The 25573-nt window shown below is 36.9% G+C and overlaps 2 protein-coding genes across 4 annotated transcripts in view; both read left to right on the forward strand.

The window, feature by feature from the left end:
- Window positions 1-16458, forward strand: part of LOC139980004 (WD repeat-containing protein 19-like) — a 31377-nt gene extending 14919 nt beyond the window's left edge. For both annotated transcript variants that reach the window (XM_071991332.1, XM_071991333.1), the window contains 17 exons: window positions 561-696; window positions 1186-1247; window positions 2312-2422; window positions 3076-3185; window positions 3864-3921; window positions 5122-5351; window positions 6413-6553; window positions 6945-7034; window positions 7241-7365; window positions 7586-7767; window positions 8304-8478; window positions 8912-9036; window positions 9307-9388; window positions 10787-10937; window positions 11628-11751; window positions 12038-12114; window positions 12890-16458. In XM_071991332.1, the coding sequence (XP_071847433.1) occupies window positions 561-696; window positions 1186-1247; window positions 2312-2422; window positions 3076-3185; window positions 3864-3921; window positions 5122-5351; window positions 6413-6553; window positions 6945-7034; window positions 7241-7365; window positions 7586-7767; window positions 8304-8478; window positions 8912-9036; window positions 9307-9388; window positions 10787-10937; window positions 11628-11751; window positions 12038-12114; window positions 12890-13007 (2097 nt within the window). In that variant the 3' untranslated portion in view covers window positions 13008-16458. The remainder of the gene's footprint in view (window positions 1-560; window positions 697-1185; window positions 1248-2311; window positions 2423-3075; window positions 3186-3863; window positions 3922-5121; window positions 5352-6412; window positions 6554-6944; window positions 7035-7240; window positions 7366-7585; window positions 7768-8303; window positions 8479-8911; window positions 9037-9306; window positions 9389-10786; window positions 10938-11627; window positions 11752-12037; window positions 12115-12889) is intronic.
- A 1323-nt stretch (window positions 16459-17781) lies between these two features.
- The window catches only part of LOC139980005 (stromal interaction molecule homolog), a 41600-nt gene continuing 33808 nt past the window's right edge, over window positions 17782-25573 (forward strand). For both annotated transcript variants that reach the window (XM_071991334.1, XM_071991335.1), the window contains exons 1-2: window positions 17782-18031; window positions 19539-19753. In XM_071991334.1, the coding sequence (XP_071847435.1) occupies window positions 19549-19753 (205 nt within the window). In that variant the 5' untranslated portion in view covers window positions 17782-18031; window positions 19539-19548. The remainder of the gene's footprint in view (window positions 18032-19538; window positions 19754-25573) is intronic.

The raw sequence follows: 25573 nt of genomic DNA on the forward strand, positions 1-25573 counted from the left end.
TTTGTGACATATACATGCTATTTAGGTTATTTTGTGCATGAATGACATTACTAAGGATCACTCGTGGATTTAGCATTATTCAATATTTATTTAATAAAGCATAGAAAAGCATCAAAATGGCTTAGTAAAGAAAGTTTGTGATTTTACCGACCTACCTGTATTTCCTGTCCCTGAGTCTTTATTATTCTCTGGACTTAATTCTTGTCAGTTGTTTGGACAGGTAAATCATCATTTCGTCACAATTTTACTGTTGCTGATAAAAACTCACCCTTTTGGGGTTTTTTCCCCCCGCTTTGGAAAGAAAACAACTTCTTATGCTGAAACTCAAATCTTCACATAATATCTGTAGTTCCACTCAGTTGAAGTAAGCTGTCTGGTAAATTAGTGTTTATCAGACTAGTATGAGATAAACTTTGGTGTCATTGATGGTGATGGTTTTGGTGGTGGTATCGACAGAGGTCTCAATGATAGAATTTCATACCAACAAGTCAACAAATCTTGAAGATAGAAAGGTCTATAAACAATACATTTAACAAGACCCAATCTTTTCTGACATTTAGTTACAATCTGCCATTGAGAAGAGTATCACACTGAAGAGATACAGAGAAGCTTGGATGCTGTGTCAGCTACTCAACAGCAAAGAAGCCTGGATGAATCTAGCAACAGCAGCTCTCTTGCACATGGACCTTGTCTTAGGTAACAAGTCATTAACCAATCAGATTGCAGCATTTTTTAAAAGAAAAAGGAACGGAATATCGGATTCATTTTAAGAAATCCTTGATATCCGACCAATGAAATACTGAAATGACAGCTGCATAAGTTAGTAACCACTTCTTTAAAATGCAATGTTTTTTATTTTGTTTTGTAAAATTTTAAAATACTTTCTTTTACATTTCTCAAATTATCGACGAAACAGTCAAGACCGCAACAACTAAAAAAAAAAAGAAGTCAGGAAGAAAAGCTACCCCAAATGCAAAATATACCGATCAGAAAATGAAGAAATATTAAAGTAGTTACATTTTTAGATAAAACATATTTAAGTAATGAAAGCTCAAAACCTGCTGAAGCATATATTTGTATTTGAGAAGAATAATGCAGTTTTTTTTTTTAGTCCTGTTCTTTTTAAAAGTTTTTGAGAGACATTGAGAGACTTTGCTAATTACTCAATAAATTTCTCTTCCACAGCAATGAGGGTATATCGACACATCGGGGAAGCTGGAATGGTCTTATCTCTCAAGAACATTATGGTCAGTCTTGTGAACAGTTTTTGCTGATAAATCTTATCAATTAAAGGGTGTGAAGACTCTTGCAAAAAGAAACGTCTAATGCCGGTAATCTGTCCTAGTTTCGAATGAGGTGTAGTTAAAGAGTTAGACACCACCATTGATCCCAGAAAATACACACACACAGCTTGCTACCATCGGTATTTAGACACTAGTGTACAGTCAGTACATACAGCTGCGGTCAACTGTGCGGCCCACAGCACAGTGTACAAACAATACAGCGATGGACATCTCAGGTCCAGCTAAAGATAACAAGGTATCACGTTTCATTACTGTACTGTCTGCATTTTGTAGCGACACGAACAAAACTTCACTTGCAAGCAACGGAAAGTTAACTTTTTCAGATGGCCACACACGGTTTGGGGCGAGTCTTCAATGCCTTTAATTGCATTGATATTCAGGGATCAGCAGTGTGTGATCGAAGGATCTGCTTAAAGTCGGTGCTACATCTAATGTTACATGTACCATATTAAATCAAAGGTACTGAATCTTTTGACTTTTAATAATACAAGAATGAAACGTTTGGTAGAATACAAAAAAAGAGTGTGGAATGCTCCTTTAAGGAGATTTTAAAGGAAGCTCTGCAAATTGTTGCCAGCATGTTAAATGTTCCTGAGTCACCAAAGTGATTAAGATTCTTATAGTTAACATTAATAATAATGATAATATATTTATACATTGCTAAATACAACTCTGGGAGAGCAATTATCTTAAGCGCTTTACGAAAACAGCAAGACTTTAGTACAGCAAAAATTGAACAAAGGAGCAAGTGGTGGCAAGAAAATGATCTTTTCACATAGGAAGGATAAAAAAAATGTTTAAATGAGATCAAAGGTTGACAAACAGTTTATAGACTAATAGATTCTTTGTCATCAAAATTTTCGTACAATAGTGGTTACTGGTATAGTTGTGGTTCCTGATGAGTTTGAAGTATTTTACTAAAGCTAGGCTACACCATTATGACATAGCCTAACCCCATGCACTGATGTGAATTTGATAAACTGATTTTGTGGTTATTGCTCTTTTAGGGAACAGATGACAGGAATCTACTAGCGGGACATCTTGCCATGTTTAGAGAAGATTTCAGTTTAGCCCAAGATTTGTTCATTTCCTCTAGTCGACCGATTGCAGCCCTAGATGTAAGTATTCTAGTGTCTTTCTGCTGAATCCAATGCCCAAACTCTCCCCCTCCTGCCCCCACTTCCCTCACCACCTCTTGCCCCACTTCCCCCTCTCCCACTTTCCTCACTCCCACTTCCCTCATCCCCACTTCCCTCTCCCACTTCCGTAACCCCCATATAACCACCTTTTTCCTTAACAATCCATATCATATTTGGATCAGCTGAGGGTTACTGTAATGAACTGTTATTACCATGAATTTTTTACTTCCCTCTACTTCATTTTTTTTTGTTATTTTGTTCAACTTGTACTATTTAATGTTGTAGAAACCCGAATAAACAAAACGAACCCATACATTTAATGTGGCCAATACGAAAATTATGAAATACATGTTAAAGATCTGTGAACAAGGCAATTTATAAGCTGTCCATCAGTAAGGACGAGTTTGCCCCTTTAAAAGTTGTGACATCAACACGTTTATGATGTTGCTATTAAACAGTAACAAGCATCGTATACATAAACACTATAACACTTAACGCATTCATCTACACGTACAAATCTGAGAAAACGTCCAATTCTTGATAAATATTTTCATACATTGTCCGTTAGTTCGTCGACTCCCCACGTCTTGGTTAACGTCTGCCTCGCATTTCATTTCTCGTTTTTCCTCTAGATGAGGAGAGATCTGCTACATTGGGATCAAGCGCTAAAACTAGCCAAGACTTTGGATCCTTCACAGATCCCTTACATATCTAAAGAATATGCTCAACAGTTGGAGTTTTTGTAAGTTCTTGTCTATGTCACCATACTTGGCACCTTTAACAATGTAAAAGACTCAGAAGCGTGGCTGTGTATTTGACTATGTCAAGTCACTCTCCATTTCATAACACTTACAAAGTGGTACCCACCACTCTCCTTGCCACTTTCAGACATGAAAGCTTGGATTTACTGTAGAGCTAATTTTAAAACATTGTTTGGCAGTTCCAGTTCCTTCTAAGACTGTGAAGCCTGTCCGTTAGGTTTTGTCCAAGGAGAGACCGTTTAATTATGCTGAAAGCACTCGGCATACCATTAAAACCATTAATTGTGTTTATCTTGTTAAACAATAACTCTGCTGTTTGTGCAACAGTCAGAGACTGCCACTGTTTTCTAAGACGGTAACCGGTAATCTGTCTTAAAAATGTACTTTTAGTCTTTTTGTCTCACTTTAACGTCAGAGGAATGTTCTAACACCAATTTATTTGTTGGTTTGTATCTACGATGATTTCTTTTATTTATGAGAAGTTGGTTTGTCCAAACAAAATTGTCAAGGAAAATTTAAAAGTAGACCAGGTTGGTAGCATGCTGGAATTCAAGATAGTTTTGGTTAATTAAAACATATATGCTTCTTGTGATGAATAACTGAAGACGTTATTTCTATGTCATTGTGGAAATAAATGTTTTTTTTTGTCATTCTTGTAGGGGAGACTACCCAAATGCACTCACCCACTATGAGAAGGGAATCACAAGCTTGGAGAAGGTACGTGCAAAGATCGGTAATATTAAGACGGTTGCAAAGTACACAAATACCCATAAGTACCATACTCAATCAGACAAAAGCCATTTTGAAAAAATGTTCATTTCCTGTTAAAATAAGGTTTAGTCTATATACCTTTGTCAAAAACATGATGTTTAGTTTGTAGTGATCATTTAAAACCATGAAGAAAGGTCTAGGCAGAATATCCAACAATCTGTTGGAATTATGTGCGTACTTTACAAACAAACTAAACTTCCATCTCACGTGGACATTTACTTTTTGGCTGAGACGAGATGTGGATGGTCTGGTCTGGTTTGACAACCGGCGTGATACCACGGTTAGATTGACTACATGCGAGAGAAATATTATATGTTTGATATGAGCAAGATAAGCTTGATATGAGCAAGATGAGCAAGTTAAATATTAATGTAAGAGACTGACTTCGGTCAGCTTGCGGCTTTCATAAGCCAATGCGGCTTCTTCGCGAGTTCCTGCTTGCAGGAGGATCTAATATACATATACATATATACATTGTAACTATAAATTCATGAGGGAACTACAAGTACCAGGAAGTTGAGGTGACTATGATGGAAAGAAAAAAAGTGTGTCGAATGTGCTAATACCATAAATGCAACCAAGTATTTGAGCGGATCCTTCAATGTAGGGTTGGGCGATATTTGCTTTTTAATGTCACGATAAATAGAATGTTTGCATTTGAGTCATTAGCAACCAGATAGGTCAAAATGCGAATCAGTGTTTAAAAACTTTACCTTCTGTTATAACGATACTACTGTACTTAGAAAAATGGCAATTTTCTCTTAAGAAATATTTATTATGCGGTTATCGTCGACCAGGGTAATATTGTGATGCGCCTTGAGGCACCGTTATCGGTGGATATGTCTGCGCTTTATAAATCTTCAATATTATTATTAATATTATTCAAATATTGATGGACACAATGTTTAGACCAAGTCTGTTTCTATCAGTCATTTAAAAAACACTTCAGAAAGGTTTAGCAGTGTACGAAAAAGATGGGAAGTCTGTTTATTTAGTTTTTTTGGTTTATTTGTACCTATCAAAAATGTGACATTAATAATTTTGGTGTCATGATTGATGGTGAATAATATCAGATCCTGTTGTGGTGATAATATTCTCATCTCCCCCCTCCCAACCCCTCCCCCCTCCCAACATCTCCCCTACCAGGAAAAGGAACATGATGAGAACTGTGCCATGGGGGTAGCCAGAATGTCCATCCGTGTCGGAGACATCAGGAAGGGTGTCAATATGGCTGTGAAGATGCCAAGCAGATCTCTGAAGAGAGACTGCGCTCAGATCTTGGAGAATATGAAACAGTTTTCAGAGTCGGCTCTGCTCTACGAGAAAGGAGAGTACTACGACAAGGCAGCCTCGGTTTACATCCGTTGCAAGAACTGGTGAGTTTGATCTATTTTTTGCAACTGGCGCTAACTGTTAACAAAACACATTGTGTATAGTTTCCATATCTGTTGTGTTATACAAAAAATTGTAACAAAAAATAAAAAATTTGTAAAAAAAAAAATTGGAAAAATGCTTTAGATGGGTCATTTTGTTACTGCAATGTTTCCGGGGTAATTTGGCTTTGTTATGTTTGATTTGAAAGGTCATTCAATTGTGTAGAAATTAAGCCTATATTTAAGAATAATTATCCAAAGCAAAAAAGGTTTTGATTTGCTGAGATACAAGTGACACTTGTCTCCTTGTTTCAGCCTTGAAAGTAGGAATATCTTTCATCCCTCGAAAATCAAATGATTATTGTCATTCCCCTAATTTGTCAAAGAGTGCTTGACGTTCAGTTTATATCTTACATGTCCATTCCCCCCTTCCCCCCCCCCCCCCCATTGTACTAACAAGGTAACATGGCTTGCAGTATCTTCAGCATATAATGTCAAACTGTCTGGTTTACTTTCCAGACAATGCCTTTCAAAGAGTGATAATGTTCTCTCTGAGTCTCTGACATATATCTTGTCCCACTCCCCCCCTCCCACTCCCCACCCAAGAAACTTTGCGGTTAGGCAAGTACTCAAACTAATGACTTCCTGATGATAACAAAAGTTAACTCTTATTGCAAATGAGGGGAGCATTAGTCGTATCTCCCCTGAAAGTGCCTTAGGGGCCAATCTTGAGATAATGATGAGCCAAAATCGATCGTCTATTTTGTGAGGTGGGAATTAGGCATCATGTAACAAAATCAGAAAAAGTCTTGTTTGAAGTCAACAAACTGTCAGCTGTGTTCTATTTAGCATTAGCATTCTCTTAAGTTGAAACTATCAGAACCGTACGGGAATAAGTTGCATAAGAAGAAAACTCAAAAATAAACCAATTTTGGAGTGTCTTATATCAAAGTCCCTCTCCTCTATAGAGTTATGAAAATAAGCAATATTTATATCTATACCTTTTAAATCAAGTTGAAAGTTTTTATTTGACCTAATTTTCTCCCCCTCCTTTATCATGAAAGGTCAAAAGTTGGCGAGCTCTTACCCAAGGTGACCTCTCCCAAGATACAGATACAGTATGCTAAGGCCAAGGAAGCCGATGGCAGATATGAAGATGCCATGAAAGCTTATCAGAATGCCAAGGAATGGGACAGCGTCATCAGGTCAGTGCCAGGATTATACTATATGTTGTTTAGGCTGAGTTGAATGTATGTGCAAAACTCTTTATGATTAGCACAAGATTATTCACACAAGTCAATTGTAATGATTACAACTGTGTGATTTGATCTACTAGAGACAAAAATGTATTGAACATGGCTTCTTTTATGTCAACAGCTGGACCCTTATCTTGTATCAAACATCCTCCTTGATGAAGTATCTGTTGTTGAAAAGGAGTAGCAATATAAAAAACAAAAGAACATAAATTTAATCATTTTGGGCCACCATAATTTAACCCCTCCACCACCCCCCCCCCACTACCAAACCACCCACCCCTCATTCTTTTGAATAAATTGTACCAATCTAACTATGTATTTTGTGATCTCTACTTGACAGGATATTACTAGAACATCTAAACAACCCAGAAGAAGCTGTGAAGGTAGTCCGGGAGAGTGGGTCGGTCGATGGAGCCAAGATGGTCGCTAAGTAAGTGAAAAACCATTCTAATTTATCTGTGGTTCTGTCTACACATTCCACACTGCTTTCACTGATGACAAATTAATGAGGGTAGACTGCATACCTGAGTTTGCGGGGTCCCTCTTTCACCTCTTGCACCAGGAGTAGGGTAATACTACAGTAAATACTCTCCTTCACCGACTCTTAAATGTCTTCATGGATTTTTCTTTTGACAGCTTTTTCATGAAGCTCAGCGATTACTCTTCGGCCATCCAGTTCTTGGTTATGTCCAAGTGCAACGACGAGGCATTCCAGCTGGCACAACAACACAACCAGATGGAAGTCTACGCGGAAATAATAGGTAAATACACTTCAAGAAAGAAGTTGTCTCCTTTTATGAAGAACTGATCACAGTTCAGTTGCTGTGATCAGCACCAGTTAAAGTTACCGTGACGACTTCGAAGGACATTTGAAACAATTAAAATCTATTCAAAATTACTCGCAAACTTGATGCACTGTGCCCAAATGAACAAACTGGAAGTAAGCAACATTTACGTGACATTCCTTCATTTTTCAAACAGGTCCAGATGCATCTCTGGAAGATTTTAAGAGCATCGCGCTGTATTTTGAGAACGAGAAGAACCACTTTTTGGCCGGCAAATTCTTTCACATGTGCGAGCAGTACCAGAGAGCTCTGAAGCACTTTCTCCGATGCCCCGTATCGGTGGACGATAGCCAGGCTTTAGATCTCGCCATAGAAACGGTCAGTAGATATTTTTAGTTGAATTGTAGTACAAGTACAAGTCATGTAATATTTATAATCGAATTTAAAGTGAAATGCTTTGGGGTTTTTTTCACTCAGAAGTTTACTATCTATTTAGGCACCGTGTCCAACGTTCGATGCTGATGGGGCTGTAGCCGGGCTGCATTGGACATAAATCTTTTGTTGCTGTGCTGTTTCACACAAAAGGAACAGCAGTTTTTTCCTCCTTGTCTATAGAATAATCTATACTGTATGATACTGATTCTGCATAGCTGCAGGGAACTTTACAGCTGCTGCAGCTTTTAGTAATAGAAGTTGTTATTCTGCTGTCGTTAGTTACAGGATTAATAGATTACTGAGTACGGTTTTTTATTTTAAAGGCAAAGAAATATACAGAAATATGTTATTGACAGAAGAAAAAGCAAAAAAAAAGAAGTAACATTACATCTTATAATTGTATGAGAACCATACAGATTTGAAATGAGTACAAATTATTGATTATTGAATTTCCAAATTTGGTTTGTGCATCGATGCAGGTCGGCAGTGCTAAAGATGAAGTTTTGACTCATCAGTTGATTGACTTCCTGATGGGAGAGGCAGACGGGATCCCCAAGGATGCCAAATATTTATTCCGTCTCTACATGGCCTTAAACCAATATAGAGAAGCTGCTCGGACAGCTGTCATCATCGCTAGGGAAGAACAAATTGCCGGTGAGTTCAAAAGTACTTTTTTCACTGAAGCTTCTGATTTTATGAATGGAGGGACTATGCACTTCCCTTTTCAGGGTTTGGGGGTTGGGGGAGGGGTATTCGTTGGGACCTATTGAGAGCAATGCTGTCAGTCAGTTGAGGTGCAAAGTGACAGTTTCGTACTCTCTGTTTTTTACAACCAACGATTCAAAAGTTGATGACAGTGATGGAGAATCACCTGCCCCATCATGTAATACACAAACTGACAAGTTCAGTTGGTTATTTTATTAATGAATTTATGAGAGTAATTATTCACGACTGGCAGTTTGTTATGTTTTCAAGCTTGATAACTTTGAAAGGGGTTCTCTTTGAAAAAATGACAGAGGGCTCTTTAATAATAATAATATGTAAATAACACCACAATTTTTTTTTTTTTTTTAAATTTTGCTGGCAGGTAACTACAGGAATGGTCATGATGTTCTCTTCAGCATGTGTAGAGAACTTCACAAGCAGAAGATTAAGATCCCAGCAGAGATGGCCAACAACCTCATGATCCTACACAGCTATATCCTGGTCAAGGTAACAGTGGTTCCATTTGTCTTTGTAATTGTTTATATGGGTTTTAATTGTCTTCAAGATCTTTCATTTTTTTTGTTGACCAATGAGATCTGTTTTTCCAGACTAATGGCCATAGTGGGCAGTGCCTGCTAATTGTATCTCTCTGGGTGTTAACTGCCATTGCCCTTTGTTACATGTTTTGGGTATGTGCAAGTGAGATGCATTGTGTGGGTTAAAAGCCAGTGAGATGCATTCTGGGTATTAACCGTCAGTTCTGTTCTATTTTCTTAGATGCATGTCAAGAAAGGAGACCACCTGAAGGGAGCAAGGATGTTGATCAGGGTTGCTAACAACATCAGTAAATTCCCATCTCGTAAGTACCGACTGGTAGAAATCGATTGATTAGTAACTGCTACTGTTATCTCCATGTAATATCTCAATCAGCCGTAGTATCCCACGGGACATTTGATAACAGGGTCATTTGTAAAAGAAGGCGTCCTGGCAGGTGAAGTCATGTAACCAACTACAGTAACACCTTGGATTTACTCCAGAGTATGACATCGGTTTAAATTGAATTGATATTAAATTAGTCATTCCAGTATGTTTAATACTTATAATATACATTTATTTTATTTAATCTCTCAGAATGATTTTATTTTTGCGCGGTACTGTCGACGTCAAAGATATACTAACCCTCAACCATTTTTGGGAAAATGATAGTATAGAACATCCTGTGAGGTCAAATACATTTGACCTGTACCCTATCACAGATATGCTCCTCTGTAGCTGTTATGTGTTCTAATATTCATATGTGTGTTCTAAGCAATCATCTGGTGATGATCCTTTTAATTTCTTTAACACAAGCGATGTCATTCTGTTATCTGGCTCCACCATTTTTAATTAAATTATTATAGAGGGCGATCTGTCATATCGAAAGTAGTTAACATTCTAAAATTCACTTCTGGTATACCATCTGTCTTGCTACGTTATAAAGATATTCCTTATTAAAGGATTGGTTCAGGTGTTTGACATGTCTATTTTGTATGGAAGAGCACAAAAAGACAAAAAGAACAGTGAAGAAACTACCATGATAACATGCTCTGTTAAGGAGATATGACACTTTGAAGATATCAAAATTTCTTTGAAAATGATTGGTGTAGAAAGACTAACTGTGAGGGTGTGATGTCACATCCTCACTTCCTTAACATGTGTGAATATATTTCTTTAAAAATTATTTACATTTTTTAACACATTTGAAAATAATATAATCAAAAATTCTTCAGATGTTTAATCTCAAATACTTCCTTTGACAAATATGAGATCTCCTGACATATCTTTTGGTTGAAAGTCATGAAATCTCACAAAATATTTAGAGAAAAAAACAAAGACTTTTCAGGAATGTGAGGATGTGACATCACAGCTAGTCAGATTTCAGCAGTTTCTACACAATCTGGTAAAACTTTAGACTTGAATAGCTCTTTAACCGATAAAGATATTTGAACAGTTTTTTCACCATTGTGTTTCTTTTATTGTCCTCTTTCATATAACATAAACATGTATGACAACTGAACCAATCCTTTAAGTGATATAATGTCTACACCTTGTAACAGATATCATTCCTCCTAATCTAAGTATCATCTTTACTTTGTAAGGTCTTAACATATTATTCACCTTCATCTATGAAATCAGTTAACTTTCTGGATCATTTCAAATAATTGTTGTCCTCCCCCACCAAGTGGTATTAATTCCTTCCCCCCCCCTTCCCCAACAGATGTTGTTCCTATCCTCACCTCAACGGTCATCGAGTGTCATCGATCCGGTCTGAGGAACTCCTCGTTCAGTTACGCCGCGATGTTGATGAGACCAGAGTACCGTAATAAAATTGATGCCAAATATAAGAAGAAAATAGAGGCCATCGTCAGGTTGGTAAATCCTTATCAATTGAAATAAAATAAAACTGTTAGCAAACTGCTTATCCACTAGAGAGCCTGTGTAGGAGAATGTGTAAAAGTAAGTTGGCCTGACGTTTCGATCCTAGCAGGATCTTCTTCAAAGGCTAAATGACAAGTAACAGTAACAGAAGGGACAAAAACACGCACAGAATACAGACAGGTTAACTTGTCTGTATTCTGTGCGTGTTTTTGTTCCTTATCAATTGAATAGATTTACAATTTTTACACCTCTCCAAAAGTCAAAATTATATCTTCAATTGGTGCTCCACTTAAGTAAAGATGTTTCACAGGTACAAGCTTGATTTTGCTTAACGTCAGTTTAAAATGTTTGTAAGTTATCACAAATTTAACTGCTGAAAATAATTCTGAGGACATGGCGGTTAGTTACATGAGAATGTCATACATGTGTGTGAATAAATATTTGTGAGCAGAACTCTGTTTATATAAAAAAATGGGGGTGTGAGGGGCGGGGGGTAAGGGGATATAATGGCATTTACAAGATCAGCAAGCATTGACATAAGGGATAAGAGAGGAGTTGGGTGCAGGCTTTTGGGAGTTTGCAAACCATCATCATCTGAAAGTGGATATCACTGAACAACAGTTCCCCCCCCGTCCCCCCACCTCACCCACTGCCACGTATCCCATCATTCTTCCAAACAGGAAACCTGATAAGAGCGAGCAAGATGAGACCACTTCGCCGTGTCCTTATTGCAAAACGGAACTAGAAGACACCGAACTAACTTGTCATGATTGCAAGAATAGCATACCATTCTGCATTGTAACGGTAAGTTCACTGAATACGATATTTTTTTTTTAAACCAAATCACGTCTGAATTTTTTTTTTTTTTAATTTTCTCTATCGAAATAGGGTGTCAGTCTGGATCAGGTGGGATGTCTCTCTGAATAAATTAAAAATTTCATCTCCAGCGGTGTGAAATTTTTATGGATCAACGAAGAGCATGCTTGCTTGAAATAATTCATTGCAATGGACAGATATTCAACTTCCTCTTACGATACACCCGACCCTAGTCCTCGACTCAGTGTATCAGTGTTTTTTTTTCTCTCTTTAGGGTCGTCACATGATAAAGGACAATTGGACCGTTTGCCCCGAGTGCGACTTCCCAGCTCTTTACTCAGAGTTTAAGACGTAAGTTTATTTGATTTAAAGCAGCCGGTTAGTCTGTTGCCATGGTGACTTTTCCAACCGTGAAATAGACTTGAGTAAAAAAAATATGCCGTTACTTTCTTACGGAATTGCGAACAAGACTATTCATACCCCACATATTCTTTGCATAGTCGAAGAATATCCCTTTTTACGACACCTGTATTACTCTTGTCTGATGTAAAACATTGCAAATCAGACAGTACCTATTACAAAATATTCAATGAATGAGATGCGTTTGTTGGCCTACTTTTTTTTATGAGGCTGCGAGACAAAACCAGTCAGTGTTTTGACTGCAATTGTAACAGCACAATGTGTTTATTGTGAGGTGTGGGTTGGCTGAAATTGTTTTGTTATATGATGAAACATCAGAATATATGTTACCTTAATAAAACTGTTGAATGGTCTATTCTGTGAATGGACATCTAAACCCTTTTAAAAAGTAACAAAAAAATTACAATATAAGAGTTATGTAAACAGGTGGTCAAATTTTGGTCGTGAGACGGTTAGTCTTTTCTCACTCAGTCTGGTTTCAGACTGTGTGTGTTCATTGGTGTGGTGTGGGTTGGCTGAAATTGTTTTGGTTATGATGAAACATCAGAATATATGTTACCTTAATAAAACTGTTGAATGGTCTATTCTGTGAATGGACATCTAAACCCTTTTAAAAAGTAAACAAAAACTACAACAAAAGAATTATGTAAACAGATGGTCAAATTTTAGTTGTAATACGGCTACTCTTTCTTTACTCTGGTTTCAGACTGCTGGAAGAAGATGAGATTTGCCCGATGTGCTCGGAGAGAATCAAATCCGGCAGTTTGAAGAAGATAGAGAACGTAAAACCTTACCTCTCTCCTGAGGAAACTGAGGAGCAGTAGCAAGATGGAAAGAGTATTCATCTTTATAACTGAGAGCCAGGTCTCCATGGTAACATCTTACTGTACTGCAAGGAAGGCCAAATAGCTGACCTTTAGGGTGTCTTTGGTACTATCACACACACCATATTTTGTGTGGTGAATTTAGTGCAGGAAATTTACAGTCTGTGTTCCCCCAGTCTCTAAACTGTATTATGCTGTGGGTACAGTGGTCAGGGTCTTTGGTATTTAATTCTTCAAAGAAAGAAAAAGAGAATATTTTGACACTTTTTGTAGGGATAGCAATACCAACTCTACACCGTAAAGTAAGTGTAGTTTGTGTGTAAATGTGTCCCTTGTACCCTACAGAATGTTACCACTGATGTTGTGTGTAAGGGTCTGTGGCACCCAGAGGCGGGGACATTTTGTTGGGTTACCCTTCATGTGTACCACACAGCTGATAATGAAGTGATTGGTGTGTATCTGCCCCATATAGTTCACTGCCATCATTACTCTATGCATTGTTTACATATGTGGCACCGAGAGGCGGGGACATTTGTTGGGTTACCCTTCATGTGTACCACACAGCTTATAATGAAGTGATTGGTGTGTATCTGCCCCATATAGTTTACTGCCATCATTACTACATGCATTGGTTTTACCCTATCCTGATTATTTATTCACCTTGCTTCAAGTCACTGTCCCCCACAAGAATTATTAACATGTTTTGGCTCACCTATCTTTGACTACTTGAATGTATTATGTTCTGGTAACTGCCCAGAGATTCCCTTGTTACATTTTGAGTTTGACATGGACAATTTACTAACACCTTGAAATTTACTAACGGTTGCAATATTTGCCAGCTTTAAATTTACTTCAGTTTTTCCCTTACCTGTCTACACGAAGCATTTGTGTTTAGGCACTACCGTGTCTATAGTGAAGTGTTACCTTGAAACCTGTTGACAGCTGTACTATGTGATGGGTGTAAATTTACTGTGGTTCTTCCCTTACCAGTCTCCACATAACAATTGCACTCTCACTGTACCATGTCTACAGTAAACCAACACCTTGAAAACCCCTACTGACAGCTGTAGTGTTTAGTAGGTGTATATATAACTTACAACATATTCAAAGCATAAATGGCAGGTAGATGTTTAAGAGTGCCTTGATGTCGGTCAATAGAACTCAGTCACTAAAGACATACTTTTCTATTGTTAAAAGTAATTGTTCCTAACAGAACAATAGATAATTATTACAATGATCGTATTGTTCCTGTGAACTGGAAACTCTGTTATTCTTTCTTATTTTTAGAGGAGTGTTTTTTTTTTAATTTCTCTGTGTGTGGTTTTATACATTGCAGATATAGGTTATTAAGCTAATTTACTGCATATGTTAGATCCATATGTGGATTGCTGTTCTAGTTAAAGTAGGTATCTGTGGTCGGAACATGAAGGACACCGGTTCATACGAAGCTCTCTGGTTTGAGGAAACGATGACAGTGTAGATTAAATATAGATAGCATATATGAACATAATAATAATACTACTGGAAAAAAATAATACAAATATGATATTTCAAATTAAATCCAGTACATTCTTCTTATTCATAGATAATATTTCAATGTAAAATCTGTATCAACGCAATTATTGACCCATAAAACAATTAAATTATCTCTGAGGGTTATTTACGTCATATACTCATAGCCTATATTGTAGGCACAAAATTCCTTTCAAAGCCTGTGAGTCAGGAGTGGGTAGTCGTGGCAACCGGAACTGAATGACAAGGATTGCAGTGACAGAATTAGAAGGAATGTTTTACCTTGTTACCGTGAAAGTATACACTGTCAGCTTACCGAAATGACAAGATCCATTTATGTCATGGGTATGAGAATCTTGACCTTACAGTTTGTAAGTTAACTGTGCATCATGCATCTTACAGTATGTCCTCATTGTGGGGAAAAGGTGGAACCCATTTGTTTTGATTTGAGGGTCATTGCATTTCCTTCCATGAATTTAATGAACATTATTTGTTACTGTTCTTCATATAATCCTACAAGATTACGTCAAAGTTCTTTCTGTTCACAGGGTTCTGACATGCACAAGATATAATCATGAGGTGTATGCTTTCACATTAAGGCAGCATTATTGCTTTGTACGACAAGGTTACTCTTGACTTCAATACTATTCATCAGATGTTCAAGTAAAGTGTTCCAGCGTGTAGGAATCAGTGCATTAAATTCATTTAAAACAAAGAAGCTAATTAATTGTCTCCTGGACTTTATGACGAGATTCTGAATTCATGGATGACAGTGTCCGTCAATTTTGTGAATTAAAATTACTACCAGAGATGGTTTAGAATAAGCTGCTTGATAATATTATTCATTTAATAAAATGAAGAAGATTTTTTGTTTCAGATACTCTGGGAATTTGTAAATATTAATCTGGTTTTCTGTCCAGTTAGACACATATCAATATTGTTATTATTTTGACACCTGTTTTACTCGGGGGAACAAAATCCTTGATAAAATCCATCTACCTTGATGAGTTCAGTGTTTCTCAAGATGCAGTCTTTCAGTTTCATGTGGCTTCTAAAAACCTTTGCTATTTTTTTGTGAGAATTTGTTTTTTACATTCGTTTATAAGTAGGTGTATCTCGTACCGATTTTCGTTGTAATATAAATTTCATAATGATTATCTGCTCGTCTCATGTGCATAAGTATTCACTTTATTTTATTTCCCAAAGTCGTCAATTTAAGTCAGAATTATAGTCATCAAGTGCAAGGAGGCAGGGGGCCAGGAAATTTGGGGGGGGGGAGGGGGTTGTGGAAGGAGAATGGGAATGCTTTTAAGTGGAGGATGTTGCATCATTACCTGAGGGGGATGGTAGTCTGTTATATATCACAAATCAATTTTTTTTTAAGGAGGGGGGAGGAGTGTGTGTGTTGCTTGATGCCTAACATCTAAGGGTAAGGGGGGAGGGGAGGGGTTGGTTAAAATGGTGATGACTCCCATTTAATTTCTTGTATGTTAACCACTGGTGGTTCTAAGGTATGACTATAACAAACACATAACTTGAACAAGTAACATAAAGTAAAGCTACATTACACGGATGAGGCCGCGGGCAGGAGGGGGGTTGCATGAATGGGGTCCAGTCCCTGCAAAGGGGGTGGGTATGTGTCTTTCAGCTTGACAAACACTGTTGGAAAGCATCAATTCCACATCACTGGGTAGCTTTCTTACACCTCTGTAATATACAAGGCTATACTACTGCCCCTTGTACGGTTCCCCTGAAATTATGTGATGGAGCAAGTATTAAGTGGCTTAAATCAACAAACAATTGTGATGGATCTCTACAACAGTCCTTTATTATGATACTGTAAATAAAATAATCAATAGTGTCAGATAAAATAATTTGTAGAATGTTGCAAAGAAAATTTGAAGCTTTGGTCAAAATAAACAGCAACGAAAGAAATAAAGGCATTCTTGTTTTTGATTAAAGAGTTCTTTTTCTCTCTCAGATCTCCCTCTTGATCAAAATGATCTAAAATAACAAATTTAAAAGCCACTTGAAGTGAATTAATTGTAATTTATGAGCCAATTGGGTTTTCCCACCTACACTAATATTGATTGCCAAACGTTATAATATAATTGCCTTCCAGGCCAGCTATTTTACTTGTACCCTCAAAACAGTCTTAGTCTCTCTTGACAGACAGAAACATTTTTTTTATCTTATTTACCCGGCACCGATGATATCCAGTGAAGGGCAAAAAACCATAGACAATGGAACTTGGGATAAAGGGTTACAGGGGTGGGACCAGCCCACAGGTCGAAATCTGGGGGGAGGAGCCCATCCCGCTGGGAAAAGGTAGTATTTTGAGCTGCCAGGTGCCATGAAATGGCATCTATAGGTTTTGTATTTAAAAAATTCTGGAAGACCCCTTGACGTGGTATACCCCTTCCCCCAGTGCAATGATATAGGTTTGTTTGTGCTGCTACAAAATCCAGACAGTAATGAAATGTGATACCTTGTTATCTTTTATCTAGACCTGAGATGTCCATCGCTGCTATGTACACTATGTTGTGGGTATTGAATATAGCTGTATGTACACTATTGTTTAATTACCGACGGTAGCAAGCTGTGTGTGTATTTTCTGGGATCGATGGTGGTGTCTAACACTTCTGTTACACCTCATTCGAAACTAGGTCAGATTACCGGCATGAGACTTCTTTTTGTGTGCAAGTCTTCACACCCTTTAGATGTCTTTTCATCACCATGAGACGACATGTATAAACTTGCACGTGGCACCCGAGTAATACTTCAGTTGTCCACTAAATTTCAAAAGATAACCAACCCTTGTTATCAATGCCATCGTATGTTAGAGGAATATCTAGTCTATCAGTCAGTATGTCTGCTCTCAATTAGTTGAGTTAAACATATTTTACTCACGGTAAGCATACGTGGTTGATCGTCATTGCCTAATTAAACATTTCATTGAATATAATAAAATATATAGCGTTAGTACGGATCAATACATCAATTAATTGAATGAATCTGATGTGAGAGGGACATGATACAACTCTACCAATTTATTCTTCCAAATTATTACACATTCAAATTTCTCTCATGAAATATGAAGGATTTCTGTACTTATATATTAATATTTCTACGCAATCTTCAAAACCTGTGAATGCGACGTATCATTCTTGAATTACTTCCGGTCTACATCGTTCAAATTGAGGGGGCTAAATCAAAACTGTGTAGGTGTACGCGGAGAATCGCCGCAAAACATGACACACACAGCTGGTATCTGTACCGAGCTAACGTTTGACGTTTCGTGCTACAGAAACCGTATCGAAGACACCTGTCAAACTTGCCGTCTTTGCAACCGAATGAAGATCACGACGATGAACGGAAATGTCTGAGATTGAACCCTGGCAACAATTTTGTAACCTTACAGTGGGAGCATCAAAGTGTGCCTTAACACTCTCGAGATCAGAGGGCAAACATTTTCTTTGGAAGACAAGTTTTATCATATTCTATCCCCAAATGTAAGTTTGAAAAGTTATGCCTAACGTTGTATCAAGTGCCTAAGACTAAGTTAGGCTGTAACTTTGTAAGCACCTATCATAGTATCAACAAAGTACAAAGTTAGCCTAGGCCTGGCTATTAAGTATTAATATTGCCTGCAGGCTAGTTTGTTCTGGTTGAATGTTCACAGCTCTTCACCAGCGGCACCACTGTCATTGACAGAAATTTGAAACAAGAAACAGCAAAGTTGTATTTTAAGGAATACCCTGCAGCTCACAGTCACAGTCATACACACACATGGCTTTTTGAGAACGACAAATAAATTGCTTACCAAAAGTAAGCCTACAGGGACTTCCAGTCATAATCTGTGGTATTCAAGAATTGTGGGGTATTCTGCAGTTAAGAACTTTTGTGGGTTTTTCACCATTGCAGTAGGCCTGTACAACAAATTTCCACAAATGTGCAAACTTTGGGACAATTTTCCTTGTTTTGAGCAGTTTGATTCCGAACCTGTACAAGAATAATTCTTGCTATTTCTGGCAGAATATGGTCAAACTATCAATGAAATCACATAGCTGATGGATAGAACTAAACTACTGTGCAAATTCAGCCAAATCATCATTTTAGCTATATTTTAAAACAACTTTAATGCATTGACTATCGCAAATTTACCATATACCATCACACTAGTAGTAGCCTATCCTAGAATGATTGTATAGGGTAACTTTGCCAGAAAAGGTCTTGTGGATGTGAAACTGAAAGGAAGGCCTACTGACAAGTTTGATCATATGGTTGAGCTCTGTCCATCATATTACTAATTTCATTGTTACTTCGATCTAATTCCACCAGAAAATTTTGGAAGGTGTAAGAACCTTCAGAAAAAATCCCTCCCCCTCCCTTTTTTTTTAAAGCAATATTCAGCAAAATTTAGCAAATGTTGAAGATCTAAGCTAAAAGTATTACACACCTTTAACTTGGCTCTCATCAGATCGCCATATGGTATAGCTTCTTAGAAGCCTTATCATAATTTATCTCTCACTGTTAAGAGGTCTATCAAGTCATAAAAAGCATCAGGCATTTCCATCGTGAAACAATGGAGTTTGAATTTTAGTGGGATACCATCAATAAGGTCAAGTTGAACTTGAAAGTGCAATGATAGTGTGAAGGACAAAAGCATTTCATTTAATTTGGTGAAGTTGTGTGACTATAATCCATTCCAGATATATATGGACGGTATATATACATGAAGCAAAATTAGTGCAAGCCATAAATCCGATTAAGGGGGTCAGGGTTTGCTATTAATTTATTGTAGCTACTGTACAGGGTGAGGGTCATATCTAAAATTTTGAAAAGTACAACCTATTTATTATAGATATTAAATATACTGTTAGCTGTCTGAAAACTTTAAATGTAGATACATACAACATATTTCATGCAAGATTTGAAATAAGCATGGCAGGCCATTGGGATGTTTGCTGGCAGTGCTAATCACTCCATAATCGGTACTTTTTTTGGTTTTCTTTGCAGATAATTCAGTATGGGCCGGATCAAACCACTGATAACTTTCATATTCTTTATGACATTCCACACGGAACATGTAAACTATGTCAACGGTGCTTTTTTTCCGCTGAATTTCTGCTGGACAGCAATATTTGTTTCTTCTTCTGTGGCGGCAGAGACTATACCAGGTAGAGAAGGGGTGCGGCCATCATCTGCTGTCATTTTGAATGAAGATTATTCAGGTAATTTTAAATCTGCATTCAAGCAAATTTTATGTGTAGTTTAAGGGTGCACTTGTAGTACATTAAGGGTTGTGCCTGAAAGCAGGCATTTCTAAAAAATTGTGCCATGGCCTCTAAAACTCATTCTTTTACAGTTCAATAATGGTTAAAAATAACGATCAAATGTCATTCAAATAATATATCAGATTTGTTTGAATTTGAATGCATTAAGTTGCTCTTGCTTCATTCAAGTGAGTGATCTTATGCAAGTACTACTGTAGTGCCCACACAGCAGGCTTTTACACCCCTTAACGAAATGGGTAAATGATTTACCGATAAACTGCCTAGATATCTGAGAGCAGGAAAAACTATGATGATCCGTAAAGTTTCAGCAGACTTTGTAATCAGATTTGGGAAGAAAATGTCGTACCTTGTTTGGTAAGTTACTTCAACGTAGCAGTGAAATACCAAAGGCCACTTAAAGAATCAAATCAACTAATTTTTTCTTCTTAGAAGTTTAGAGTATTTTTGTTTCCATTCGATGTGGTTGGTCTTTAGTACATCTGCTATCAACGATTTGTGTTGAATGCTGACATTTACTTTTAACAGTACTTAAAAAAACTTATCACCTCACTCTTCTGTCCTCACACTTACCTGTCTCCTATCAGCAAGTTCACTTTCCCTGTCTACCTAGTTCAACGAAGACGGTAACGTTTATCACTGCACAGCACTGCCCTCTGTGCAGAGGAATTCGACCAGGTGTTTTTTTCTTATTTTTTTTCCTTCAAAAGTATTGAGATTCTGCAGCATTGACAGTTAAATCATATTAAGACTTAGACATATGGGTCTGTTCACGTTAAAGCGCCCAATTTGGTTGCCTGAGGTACCAAATTTTCAAATTACAGTAAAGAACTTCTATTCTAAATAAATAACATAACTAATATCTGCAATTTATGAATCAGAATTGACCAGAGCTTAAACTATTCTGGAAATTATATTCAAGATGGTTGAAAGTGTGACAATCTATAAATTTCCCCAAATTTGTTCTTTTTTTAATGGTGGTGTGTCATTCCATTGCTGCTACATTTGGGAATTCTGTTTTTATTTTCTTTATTAACACAAAATTTGCTATTGTAAGACAAGTTTTCAATAATATCGATGATGTTTTTTCAAAAATATTAGAGTATCGTTAGAAAATATTCAATTTTTCCTGAAATAAAGTTTAAAAAGTTTTTCTTTAAAGAACAAAATTGAAATTAATAGTAACAATTACACCATAAAATTAAACCACAACATAAGCACATATATTAACCAAAAGCTGAAAATTCTGGGTCATGTCCTCTCAGAATTTTTTTTTTCTTGACTCTTGTTTCGGACATCACCCCTCCAAATTGATCTCGTTTCGGACATCACCCACCAATGGTTTACCTAATATATTAAACCTAATATTTAGTAATAAACCAAATGATGTTCATTTAATGGCAATAATAATGAATAGAAAAGCATTTTAGTAAGTTGATACCCGTACCAAAAGAGAGCTATGGACCCTTCCTAGGTTCCAAGTTCAAAACAAAGAAAAGGGATACAAGTGATCCAAGTGATCAACAAGACAATTTTTAAACGAAGGCCATGCTTGTTAATACTTAGCAATACGGTATATATCAGTACTGTACATCACGATATGTGATGCTAACAAACAGCATCAAATTCATTTGAAATAATGAAAAATGCAAACACTTGTTTTATAGATTTGCATAAGACTGTCTTGGACTATGTTTCGGACATCACCACAACTGTATTAGGACATCACTGTAATGTTTTCTACACAATGCATATCATATCAAAAGTTAAATTTGTAACAAAGGGGTCTTTGTTGTTGACAAGCTACCTTTAAGCTATAATGACAGTTTTGAACTTATTATAATTCAAATCCTCAGTGTTCATTAAATGTTACTTAATGAGCATTTCGGACATCACTGAATGTTTCGGACATCACCTTGGAAAAATGTTCACAAAGCTGCATAGCAATAATACATATTTCAGCAGGTAACAACAATATGAAGTAATATTTTTGCTATTCAAACCTGTTCAAGCAACAAAAGTCTGCTTCAAAATATACACAACAGTCAGACAGTAGCAGATTTACTGTACACTAGATATTACTGTATGAATTTTTGAGGGAATGCAGTTTATTAAAACACCATAGACTGGGAAATCAACAAGGTGGACTGAAAAATAATGGCACTGTAAATTCTTGGGAAAACAAATGCCCTGAGGCACATATTTCAAATTGAACATCTGGACAGAGCCAATAGGTGAAAAGATAGGTGATAAGTGAAAATCTGAAGGCTTGGTGTAAATGATAACCCCATTTAATGTTAATGAATTATCACTGTTTACTACATACTCAATTCATACATATCCAGAATACACACATGTAGTTTAGATCCTCCTGCAAGCAGGAACTCGCGAAGAAGCCATCATTGGCTTTATATCAAAGCCGCAAGCTGACCGAAGTCAGTCTCTTAGATTCATATTTAACGACCATGATTATGAATTGTCAATTGTCAACAACTCTGTAACTTGACGACATACATTAATCTTGGAGTGACACAAACTCGGGACCTTATGATTGAAAGGCACCGGCGTTAACCACTGAGCTAACACTCCATAACACTCCACATAGTGACCATTCATTGATCACCATTTGCATAAAGTTAATCTCTGCTTCACCACATTTGTTACCTGTCCAGCATACCATTTGCATTGGCCAGCATACACCAACACTTCCCAGAAACATCAACTTATACATGCAGAAAATGGTATTATTATTGACTGCAAAGAAATTTTTCCCCCAAAAGGGTTATAGAATTCTTTTTAACTTTTACGGTTTCCACATTTGCATCATTACCTAGATGAAGTCTGCAATAACAAACAGCAAATATTTACCATTTAATAAATATACAGATGTACACAGGAGACATCCCTACATACTGTAGCTAATTTGGCACCCACCTGTCAATTGTAGCTAGTATCATTGAGTCTACTATTTAAACAATTTTCAGAGGGGAGGACCTGGTTATCATATCCTAAACTCCACTAGAATGCTTGGTCCTATTTTGTTATGTCAGCAATAACAACTATTTTGCACCCCTTCAAATGGTACCCACCCGCTCCCACCCCCTCCCCATGCACCTTTGAGCTGGATCTGCCAATGTTGAAGATTGCTTCCACTGGCCCAGCTAAGCAACAGTAGTACCCTATACTAGTAGTACTACAGTATAAGTACTAGTTTAAATATCCTTCTTTATTGAGATTCATCATGATGCATTGGCTATTATAATGTGAAAAACAAGTATTACATGGTTTGTACAAATACTCCTTGTCACATATGAATTAAATGATTTACTTTGTAAGATTGTTATTATTTAAGCTTATGGCCTAAACTTACATTTAAGTATAAGGCCTAGATGTTATGGTATACAGCAGCTCAGCAAATTGTTCAGCTTTATCCTTAAGTTTCATAATGATAAATATCTGTATACATATCACTAAAGCTCTGAAGTCTGAAGCAACTCGGAATGAAAACATGGTCATGCATGATGCACCACTCTGTGTATATTAATACTGTTGACACCATCGAGTAAACCTGGTGGTTTCATCACACAGTAAATCCGCGTACCAGTCAAAGAGGGTCATGTACTGTAATGTGTTCCAGGGTGGTACTAATAATCTGATATACTGCATTAATCTCCACATTGCCCATTGTGATTTACTAACTAACTACAGTAAATGTATATTTGGGCTTCTAGCAGCAGACAACACACATTTACCTAGCAATGTCGTACCTTAACATTATAGTTATAGTCGTTGAGCAATATTTATAGGTTAGATCACCAGACACGTTCCACGGTCCTACTACTTAGCTAACATCTTCCCAAAGTACTGGTAGCTTTTCTTGACAACCATCAAGTTCCCATCAACAGTTAAACTGCTCTGACATAGGGTGTTATAGATGCACACTGATTCCATACATATAGAGCGACAGACGACACTGAACGGTGTTCAGTTTTCCAAAGTGACGTTGACATACTATGCTGTAGACCGATGTGATAGAAACATGAGCTACTGTGCTACAAAACTCGTCTAGGCCTAATCCAATTGTGTGTAATTAACTTTGCAATTCTCAATATGATATTGGGAAATATCAAATTGGTACCGCCATGGAAGCTGGAACACATCACATGACAGTCCATGCATGGTACCCACGTGCCCTTTGATGTAGTTCTTCTAGCCTGTAAATAGGCTTTCTATGGTTGTGACAAATAGCTTGATTCAAGCTACAGTATAGCAGACAATTACAGCATTACTTTCTAATGTACTGTATACTGTGATGGCATCCTGTTACATGTTATGTCAGAAAAAAAATCACTAAACGGTTTTTTTACTTCTTCAGTACTAAGTGATGGAAAATTGTAGTGTTAATGATGTCAGTTCTAGAAAAATCCAAGTAATTTGATGTTCCCAGTAACATTCATACCCAAATATGTAGAATATCATTTTAGACTTGTCACAAGTCATCAAAAGATGAATACATGTTGGTCACATGACACCAAAAGTTAAGAAGCATTCTGTTGTAGGATCTTAGTGTATTCTAGCACACTGAAATCAACCAATTGAATCATTCAGTTGAAACTAGTGCTGTTTTACAATATGTTGGATTCACAAAAGTGATGTCCGAAACACACGGTGATGTCCGAAACATACTTTTAAGGTTATTTTGCTATAATATTTGGTAAAGATGGAAAAAGTTTTGAGTAGTACAGTATGTATGTTTGTAACAATAGAACTTGTCATAATATATGAAGTGCTCATCTATTGTGTCTTTTATTCAAGCAATATAAAGCAATATTAATGAAAACTTGTTTCGGACATCACTGGTGTTTCGGACATCACACACATGGACGGAAAAATTGAAATGTTTATAAAATCAAAACGGATGAGTGGAAATGTGTCATGTACATACTGTAGCTGAGGGAGTACTTATGCTTTAATTAGAGTAACAAAATAGTCTTGTGGGTTTTAACATACTTCATATATTAGTTGCTTCATGATGTTTCGGACATCACCAAAATGTGGACGGAAACATTTTGCATGTTGTTTAACTTTATCGTATAGTAAAATGTGGCTGAATGGACATGCATCTGATATATATTTTATTTGATACAACTATGACAGTATCGAAAAAGCACACCACTGTCAACATTTGTTATTTAACCCCAAACTATGCCACTCACAAATTGGTGTATAAATGTGGACGGAAAAAGTGATGTCCGAAACACTGGTCCGGTTTCGCAATAATTCGCAAATTCATCAATGAAATTTTCTGAAATATTTATGAGAGGGAACCTATAGCCACAAAGTTCAATCATGACAAAATTTGGAGTAATCCACTTTTGGAGTTGAGAATAGCTCGAAGTACAAATAGTGCAGTTTGAAAACGGCAACATTTTCCGTCCACATTTCGGCACCTCTGGGAGTATAGCATATATATATGCATATCTCAGGAAATTGTCTATGCTATGGTAGGTACAGCTAGGTGGACTCTCTCCATGGGGATAATATTTGTATCTCTAGAATCTCTAATTATTTTGTCACAATGCTCCAAATGCCATTTATGCTAATTTGGGCGCTTTAACGTGAACAGACCCATATTTACTTTGCTCTTGCATATCTGTCTCCCCACAACCTTAGCACTCCCATTGTGCTCTGCCTAGAGTGAACTGGTACCCTTTTAACACTGTGCGCCCTCTATGTCAGACCCCTATGGTCAATGCCCTT

This window comes from Apostichopus japonicus, chromosome 14 (assembly GCF_037975245.1).
Source record: "Apostichopus japonicus isolate 1M-3 chromosome 14, ASM3797524v1, whole genome shotgun sequence".
Taxonomy (NCBI): domain Eukaryota; kingdom Metazoa; phylum Echinodermata; class Holothuroidea; order Aspidochirotida; family Stichopodidae; genus Apostichopus; species Apostichopus japonicus.